This window comes from Mytilus galloprovincialis, chromosome 2 (assembly GCF_965363235.1).
Source record: "Mytilus galloprovincialis chromosome 2, xbMytGall1.hap1.1, whole genome shotgun sequence".
Classification (NCBI taxonomy): Eukaryota; Metazoa; Mollusca; class Bivalvia; order Mytilida; family Mytilidae; genus Mytilus; species Mytilus galloprovincialis.
Genome location: NC_134839.1, coordinates 111574653 through 111585149, shown reverse-complemented (window position 1 = coordinate 111585149; position 10497 = coordinate 111574653). Strand labels below are relative to the sequence as shown.

At 33.2% G+C, this 10497-nt stretch overlaps 1 protein-coding gene across 1 annotated transcript; it reads left to right on the top strand.

The window, feature by feature from the left end:
• Window positions 1-4263: 4263 nt before the first annotated feature.
• Window positions 4264-8863, top strand: LOC143062498 (neuronal acetylcholine receptor subunit alpha-7-like). The gene is made up of 3 exons (XM_076234171.1): window positions 4264-4318; window positions 6191-6425; window positions 6960-8863. Exon 3 carries the CDS (start codon window positions 7080-7082, stop codon window positions 8349-8351), a length of 1272 nt encoding a protein of 423 aa, XP_076090286.1. The 5' UTR covers window positions 4264-4318; window positions 6191-6425; window positions 6960-7079; the 3' UTR covers window positions 8352-8863.
• Window positions 8864-10497: the final 1634 nt, after the last annotated feature.

Genomic DNA, 10497 nt, shown 5'->3' with positions numbered 1-10497 from the left:
ATAATTCAACAATATTCACAACGATATAAAATATAAAAGGTAAACTTACTCTAGTGGTGGATTCAACTTCAAGTAGAATAAACAACGTGTTTCAGTTGGTAAAAATCGAGGGATAGATGAGATTGGGGAGTGAAATGATAAAAAAGGACGACATGGTCAATTCTGCACTTAACCAAAGCAGTACAAAGCTTATTTTATAAACATTAGATGTCATACCCCCCGTAATTACTCTCATATTCCCCACACTTGTGCAACATTATTAAGTAGTACTTGTTGTTGCTTCAAACGCGGAATAACTAGAGGCATTTACCATAGTTTAGAAATAAAAGTTGATGAATGCATTGACTCGTGAATTATAGGAATGCATTTGGATATAATCTTATTTTGTTAACAAGATTGTGTAACCGTTATAAACTAATGATGCGTTGTTTGTTATTCAATTATTTTAATATTGTTATAAATAAGGAACATGCAATTCAACACTTTTAATTAAAATGTGAAAGTTGCAAATACTTCTGAAATTGAAAGAACTTCATTATATTATAATAATAACAATATCTTTACATTCGTTTTTGTCGAGCCTGCGATTTTTGTCGCAGAAAGCTCGACATAGGGATAGTGATCCGCGTGGCGTTAGCTTACTTCTTAAAAGCTTAATATCTTAGAAGGTTGAAGACTTGATGCTTCATACTTTGTATATAGATGCCTCATGTTACGTAGTTTCCGTATGTCATATGTCCAGTGTCCTCGACCTCATTTATATGGTTAAGTGACTACTTTAAAAAAGAAGTTGTATTTTTTGTAATGTTAATTTCTCTCTTATTATGAGTAATAGGATAATCATATTTGGTATGTGCGTACCTTGCAAGGTCCTCATGCCCTTCAGATGGTTTTCATTTGACCTCGACCTCTTTTCATGTATCAGTAAACAAGGTTAAGTTTTTGTGGTCAAGTCTATAACTCAGATACTATGAGCAATAGGTCTAGTATATTCCGTGTATGAAATGATTGTAAGGTCTAAATGTCCAACTTGCAGGTGTCATGACCATGACATCATTTCCATGGTTTAGTGGTTATAGTTAAGTTTTTGTGTCTTGGTCTGTTTTTATTATACTGTATGCATTAGATTTACTATATTTAGTGTATGGAACGATTGTAAGGTGAACATGTCTAGCTAGCAGGTGTCATCTGACCTTGACCTCATTTTCATGGTTCAGCGGTTAAAGTTACGTTTTGGGGATTTGGTCTTTTTTAACACTTAATGCAATAGGTCAACTATATTTGGTGTATCGAAATATTTTCTGATGTGCATGTCAGTCTTGCAGGTATTTTTTTTTTTACCTTGATCTCATTTTCATGGTTCATTGCTCAGTGTTAAGTTTTTGTGTTTATCTTAAACTATAAGCAATATGTCAACTATATGTGTTGTATGGAAAAATTGTAAGCTGTACATGTCTGTCTGGCATTGTTCATTTGACCTTGACTTTAATTTCATGGTTCATTGGTCAATGTTAAGTTTTCTTAGTTAGGTCTGTTTCTTAGAAACAATAAGCAATAGGTCAACTATATTTAGTGTATTGAATGATTTTAAGGTGTACATATATTTCTTGTTTTGTTTATATGACCTTGTAATTCAGTGGTTGTCGTTTGTTTATGTGTTACATATTTATTTTTCGTTAATTTTTTATATAAATAAGGCCGTTAGTTTTCTCGTTTGAATTGTTTTACATAATTTGTCATATCGGGGCCTTTTATAGCTGATTATGCGGTATGGGCTTTGCTCATTGTTGAAGGCCGTACGGTGACCTATAGTTGTTAATGTCTGTCGGTTTGGTCTCTTGTGGACAGTTGTCTCATTGGCAATCATACCACATCTTCTTTTTTATATTGACATCATTTCTTGGATCATATTAAGTTTATGTGATAGTTGAAGTAAAGCTTTATACTTAGGACTATCAACATAATATCAATAATTAGCAAAGAAGGCGAGACATTTCAGCGTGTGCACTCTTGTATGATTAATTGTATCTGAATTTGCGATACAAGCATCAGTTACGTGCTCTTGTACATAATTTAACTCTTTTATTTCTAAACTTTTTTGAGAACTTTTACCTTGTTATTCTTCATTCATTGATCTTTTTCCAATATTGCTATTAAAGCACTTAACACCGAAATTGGGCATTGATTAAAATTTCATTGCACAAATCATGTGTGTTTCTTTAAAAAAAAGAATTCGATGTGTTCTCGATATAAATATGTATAGACATAATGAGAACGACTTTGCATAGGCTTTGTGATAACAATCTAGCAAACTTTGTCCAGGACTTGTGAAGACAATCTAGCAAACTTTGTTCACGCCCGTGTTGACAACCTACCATGCTTTGTAAAGGCCTTATCATTACAATCTAGTATACTTTTTCCAGGCCGTGTGATGACAATCTAGCATACTTTGTTCATGCCTAGTGTTGACAATATGGCAATCTAGCATACTTTGTCTTTGTCTTGGGATGACAATTTAACATGCTTTATCCATGTCTTGGGATGACAATCTAGCATACTTTGTCCTTGCCTTGTGTTGACAATCTAGCATACTAGTACTTTGTACATGCCTTGTGATGACAATCTAGCATACTTTTTCCATGCCATAGGAAGACAATCTAGCATACTTTGTCTTCGCCTTGGGGTGACAATCTAGCATGCTTTTTCCAGGCCTTGGGATGACAATCTAGCATTCTTTGTACAGGCCTTAGGATTATAATCTAGCATGCTTTTTCCAGGCCGTGTGATGACAATCTAGCATACTTTGTCCATGCCTTGTGTTGACAATCTAGCATAATTTGTTCATGTCTTGTGATAACAATCTAGCTTACTTTGTCCATGCCTTGTGTTGACAATCTAACATACTTTGTATAGGCCTTAGGATGACAATCTAGCATACTTTGTCCAGGCCTTGGGATGACAATCTAGTATACTTTGTCCATGCCTTGTGATGATAATTTAGCATACGTTGTCCATGTCTTGTGTTGACAATCTAACATACTTTGTACAGGCCTTGTAATGACAAACTTGCTTATTTTGTACAGGCCTTGAGATGACAACCTATCATACTTTGTTCAGGCCTTGGGATGACAATCAAATATACTTTTTCCAGGCCATGTGATGAAAATCTAGTATACTTTGTCCATGCCGTGTGTTGACAATCTAGCATACTTTGTCCACGCCGTGTGTTGACAATCTAGCATACTTTGTCCATGCCAAGTGTTGACAATCTAGTATACTTTGTCCATGCCTTGTGATGACAATCTAGCATACTTTGTCCATGTCTTGTGATGACAATCTAGCATACTTTGTCCATGCCTTGTGATGACAATCTAGCATAATTTGTCCATGCCGTGTGTTGACAATCTAGCATACTTTGTCCATGCCCTTTGTTGACAATCTAGCATACTTTGTACAGGCCTTGGGATGACAATCTAGCATACTTTGTTTGTCCAATCCTCGGGATGACAATCTAGCATATTTTGTCCATACCATGGGATGACAATCAAGCATACTTGGCTATGTCTTGGTATGACAATCTAGCATAATTTGTGCATGTGTCATGGTGTAAATATCTGTGACTTTATTTCATAATCAAACAAAATAAACGTTATTTCACTAACCTGAAATCAATCCAAGAGAAACTTGAAACATAGATGTTTATTAATTAGGAACAAATCAGAAAGTGATCTGTTTCCAAGAAATAGTATTTCAATTTCCTCTAGGATTATTTTCTTTATTTGTTTCTTCATTTACATAGAAAACTTTCCAATTTACTGCTCAAGATAAAGATTTATTTATATCTTATATAAAAGGTTAATTTTAAGTTAACATTTTGAAGCGTTTAAGACGGAACTTAGTTTTTATTGTATTTAATTTGCTTCTGGATTGTAGATTCCTTACGGATTATTTTTTATACTTTTCTAGAATTTTATAAATAATCTTTGTCATGTGTTTAACACCTTTGATTCAACCATATAAAGTTTTGACAGATACAAACTTGTAGACAGAGATTTAATTAAGCTGCTATTGTTATCGTCCTGAAATGCAGGTAATTTTAATTAGCACTTTTGACCAGGGCACACTTTTTTTAGGACCGCCCTTATTTTTAAGAATTGACAAGTCCCCCCTATTTTCTAAGAATCTAGAAGTCCGATTGGTTAAACAGAAAATAATCCTAGAGGAAATTTAAATACTATTTCTTTGAAACAGATCACTTATTGATTTGTTTCCAATAAATAAACATCTATATTTCAAGTTTCTCTTGGTTTGTTTTCAGGTTAGTGAAACTACATTTATTTTATTTGACTAGAAATAAAGTCACAGAAATTTACACCATGACACATGCCTTGGGATGACATTCTAGCATACTTTGTCTTTGTCTTGTGATGAAAATCTGGCATATTTTGTTTAGGGCGTGTGTTGACAATCTACCATAATGAGCATTTAAAATCTATATTATTTACAATAATTCTGCTAGCTCTTGGCTCTTTTTAATGTTTTGTATGATCGTTCGTATACTAAAGAAATATTTTGCATATATATTTCTGCATAGGAAAAAAGAAACTCTGCGTCTTTAAAACAGTCTCGAACCCTCATACACGGTCTGAATAAGATAGATTAATATGTGTAAGAAGCTTCATGACAGTGTGTCATGTTTACAATATTCTCTTTGTTATTGATATCGACAAATTAAGAGAGACAGTTCTAGCGAAGTTGAAACTCACGTTTCATTATTAAAGAAATGTTTACTTACTTAGAAAGATACATTAGTTGTATCATAAAACATATAAACAGTTATTACAGTAGTTAGAACTTTGGAGAAGTGCCTTCAAGGGTCGATTGTCTGCCGGCAGCTGGACAACCAAAAACGATATGAAATCGATTTGAATACATACGCTACGAGTGTCTTGAATGTCTATCACCAAGTACGCTGTAGATCTAAGTCCTGGAGAGCTGTGTTTGTTTGCTACCCTCCGTACGTGCACGTGTATGTACATGTATCAAGTATGCTGTAAATGTAAGTCCTAGAGAGTTCCTTTTGTTTGCCTACCCTCCACACATGCACGTGTATGTGCATGTACCAATTCATGAACCTTACTAGTTGTTGACTTTTGTCATACATTTTTCTCACTTGTTTTATTGCCATTTTCGAAAATTTGTCGTTGATAGTAGGTATTAGATTTTATTCACTGCATATCCAGACACATTATCCGCCAGTTATTACAGTTTTTATAAGATATTAAATTGGTCTTGATGTATTAATTGTATGCTTAGCTATATTCTTAGATCAAATCTATATTCATATTTTGAGTCTAGACATTATCTGTTCTGTCAAATCTGACATTTTACAATTTGCTGTCATTGACATAGTAACATTTGAATGCAGATTAGATTTTCATTTTGATGATTTATCTATATTGCAATAATCATATTATATTATTATCATTATTCGGAGTCTTCACATGGAATGTGAGCCCGTATCCCTTGTGAAACCCGAACAACACCTATTTTATAACGGAGTGTCCTGATATCCACGTTAAATTATTCTGATCTCCGTTTTTGTTTTGTCCCTGCTAAGGTAACCAATCAAATGACAGGGTAAGACCAAATATTCAATTCAAGAAAAGGACATGTTAACATGAGATTTGCTTATATATAAAAAAAGAAGATGTGGTCTGATTGCCAATGAGACAACTCTCCACAAGAGACCAATATGACACAGAAATTAACAACTATATAGTCCGTTCACTAAAATAAAATTTCAGCACTATCATAATGATAAGTCAATTCGTGGTTGTTTGAAGCAAAAATGTGATCAATTAGTTAACATAAAGTGTAAGTTCTCTCTCAATGTAATACAATTTACACAGATATTAACTGAGTTAAGACATGAAGTGTAAATCACTACACTACACGAACATATATATATATATTACCTACGGTGTGCAACTGGTGTCTACAATCTGTCGAGAAACAGTTTATAAGTCTAAAGATAGGGATACAAATTCACTAAGATTAAGTGATCAAAGCAAAGTAACTCATCCTTATTAAACCGTGACAATCATTAGGTTACATTTGTCATAGTTTTATTTGCCTATCAAACGGTATTAAAACATCTTATTATTTTTACAATCTATGATTACTACAGGAATTGAAAAATAAAATGCAGACTGAAGAATTAGAATAGTGTCATTGACCAGTGTATGATGTGGAATGTTAAGTCTAACAAAGCTTTGAACTTTAATTGGTGACAATAATATATAGTATAAGACATTGCGGGAATTAAATTTGAAACTTTAATACTTGTTTATAACAAGGACTTATGGACGTAAAAAGGAATTGATAGTCCTGATACCGTATAATGTGTAGATAAGAACAGCAAGGTAATTAATCTAAAGTATTCGAAAAAAAACAATAGATAAAGTCATAGCTTTTATCACAATAATCAAACGTAAAGCAACTGTATCTTTATATTAGAAACATTTCTTCAATTTGATTCATATGCATAAAATATTTGCCACTGGACGTTAAGCAAGCAGCAATCAATCAAAGCTAGTCTGTTTAAACTGTTAAAGTTAATTTTATGTCATATTTGAAAAGATTATTTCGTGCGTACCTGTTAATATTCTATTGACGACATCTATTAATACAAACAATATATAACTAATATGCTTTCAAGTCTAATTATCAATATTGATATATATATGAAGGAATACAAGTTATTTTATATATTCAATTTAATAACTCGTATGTTTCTTTTCTGCTTATTTAAATAAATGAAATACACAAATATTTGTATTTCTATTTGTTAACAAGAATTACCTCATTCATTTTGAATAGAGAAAACACAAGTAGAATTTGCGTAATCGACTTAAATTTAAACTGACCACTAATAAAATGTACTGATAATCATTTAGGATACTCGCCAACTGGGAAAAGGATCATGTACTGCTCAAGATCTGTGACGAACAAATAAAATGTACTGATACTCATTTGGGATATTAGTAGTCGATTATACGCCAACCAGGAAAAAGAACATGTACTGGTCAAGATTTTTGACGATGAATAACGTACATCGCCAGTTTGTGTTAAATTTGATCTGTTTGTCTTTTCTAGTAAAACTGTGTAGCACATATTCCTATACTGATGTAGACATATTATATAAAAATCTAACAAGTGGATACAATAAACAAATACGGCCAGTAATTGACCAGTCCGAAATTACGTATATAGATTCGTCTTTTAACATTATAACTGTCCAGGACATCAGTGAAGTGCAGGGGACTGTAACGTTATCTGGTTTCTTTAGTTTTTCGTGGATAGACAAGAATTTAGCATGGAATCCAGCAGACCATAACAACATATATACAATGGACTTTCCGGAAAACGTTTTATGGAAACCACCCATGGTTAATGGTAACGCCGCAAAAAACATAAAGATTATGACTGTGGAGAATATGATGTTAGCGGTACAGGAAGACGGACGAGTATTGTTTTTCCCAGGAGATAGTTTTACATTTACATGTGATATTGATAGTTCAAAGTTTCCATTCGATACACAGATATGTACAATGGACATATTGACATGGGGTTATTCTAATGAGACGCTGGTGTTTAATGACGGTCTCGTAGCTACTGATCTGATGGGTACTAACAGTGGATGGGAACTATCAAGTGCAACAATTACAGGAAATGTCTTTGGAATATTAGCTATTCCAGGAGTCGAAGTCAAGTTCAATTTTAAACGACGATCTTATTTCTTTATCATGAATCTTTTACTTCCGGTCAACTTTTTAGGATTCCTCAATATCTTTGTTTTTATTTTACCACAAGAATCTGGAGAAAGGATCGGGTTTTCAATAACAGCTTTGTTAGCAGTAGTAGTTTTCATTACTATAGCTGAAGACATCCTACCGGCAACTGCTACCCCAAAATTAGCAGCTTTGTATGAATTACTCATCCAAGATATGGCTTTAAGTGGTTGTATTGTAATTTCTGTTATCTTAAGTTCGAGGATATACTATCAAAAGGACCAGCAAGCCATACCTGAATGGATTCGTAAGTGCGTAGGATTTAAATTCTGCTGCTGCAACAAGAAACATCCTTACTTTAATAGACATTTAACAGAACCAAATTCTGTACATGTATTAAAATCCACAGATAAAATCAAAGTGGACTTACAAAAAGATGAAAATACCAACGAACTAACCTGGGAGACAGTCAGTAAATTCTTGGACACAGTTTCACTTTGTTTTTATTTATTGTGGTTTATAGTAGGCAATATGAAATTTTTCATTGATACGCTATAAAAGCTTCAAGAAGTTCGTTTTCAAGCTATAATAAGTAAAGAAAACATATAGTAATTTTATGTATTTAAATATAACCGGAAGAAAAGTGACTATCGGAACTTTTACAATAATTCGTAAAGTGCTTTATATGAACTCTCGTTTTTAATTATATGAACTCTCTTTTGATTTGAATATTTCTATGAACTCTGGTTTTAGTTTAAATTGAATATTTGTCATTTTAGTTTTCAGTTAAATATTTCTTGTTTTAAATGTTTCTTTATTCTTAAATATAATGTTTCTTTATTTCAAAGATCTTCAAATACCCTAAGAGATTATATATTATCAACGCGGAGGACAATAATCCGATTATTATTACATAAGATGGGACACTAATATATATTTTATGAGAACCTTTTATAATGTTTTAATACCCTTATCTTTGACTTAATTTAGGTGTTGTAAACTGTTGCTTGGGCAGTCTTCCCCTAGCTTTCAAGCTGTAAACTTGTGAATAAATTTGTATATATATTGTATACGGTCTTGCGTTTAAAGCAGCCACAGTGTCGATTATAGACCAACAGACTTTAATGTTACCCGTGCCGAAATTCACGGAGTTGTACCGAAATTCACGGGGTTATATATTTAAAGATATTGTTATAAAACATATTTTCCTTAAGGTATTTTAGAGGATTTTGATCTACATGTATTTGCTTCTCCTCTTTTTGTACAAATACATATAACAATTCGTTTATAAATTTTACAGATTAACCTTTTGATATTTTCACTGAAACCATTGGATGACATATAAAACCACATATACTATACAAATGTAAATAAAGATAATGATAAAATTGAGAAAGGAAATGGGGAATGTGTCAAAGCGACAACAACCCGACCATAGAGCAGATAACAGCCGAAGGCCACCATTGGGTCTTCAATGTAGCGAGAAACCCGAAGGCGTCCTTCAAATGACCCCTTAAAAAATATGTATACTAGTACAGTGATAATGGACGTCATACTAAACTCCGAATTATACACAAGAAACTAATATTAAAAATCATACAAGACTAACAAAGGCCAGAGGCTCCTGACTTGGGACAGGCGCAAAATTGCGGCGGGGTTAAACATGTTTATGAGATCTCAACCCTCCCCCTATACCTCTAGCCAATGTAGAAAAGTAAACGCATAACAATACGCATATTAAAATTCAGTTCAAGAGAAGTCTGAGTCCGATGTCAGAAGATGTTACAAAAGAAAATAAATAAAATGACAATAATACATAAATAACAACAGACTACTGGCAGTTAACTGACATGCCAGCTCCAGACCTCAATTATACTGATTGAAAGATTATGTCTTCATCATATGAATATCAGGCACAATCCCTCCCGTTAGGGGTTTAGTATCATACTATTATAAGTTATATGGTTCGCTACTGACCCCATACGGATCCATAGAGGGTTAGTAAAATCCATAGGGGGTGAGGCCGGAGGCCGAATCCCCTATGAATTTTATTCACCCTCTATGGATCCGTAGGGGGTCAGTAGTTAACCGTATAACGAATTTATCGGACTCTGGAATTTTTCTGAAAAATAAACAATGAAACACAACAACAGCAATAGATGACGTCACCATTAACGCGTCATGAACCCCCTATGAAACTTAAAAACCCCCTACAGTCTCTTAGGGGGTCACCACGTGACGGCGTTTACCCAATCACAACGTGATAATTTATCTGTGGTCCGATAACATAAAATATATGAGAAGAACATAACCCGTGTCATGCCAACAACTGTTTTTTTTTTTTTAAATAAATGTGTTTAGTTCTGATGCAAAGACCCTATAAGTGAATCAATATTAAAGCCAAAATATGCAATCTTTAATGACCTGGCAACAGTATCGTAACTATATCCCTTCTTAATAAGTCTGTTTAAAGGTTTTGTAAGCTTTTGAGGTGAATACTGACATTTTTGTGCTTTGTAAAGAATATTACCATAAAAGATTGGATGTGAAATACCCGAACGTATAAGATGTCTGCATGCTGAGTTATATTTACGAATTATTTCCTTATACCGATGATAAAATTTAGTAAATGTTTTGACTAGTTTGTGATATCGAAAACCCTTGTGTAATAAGTTTTCAGTAATACATAAATTTCTCTCGCTAA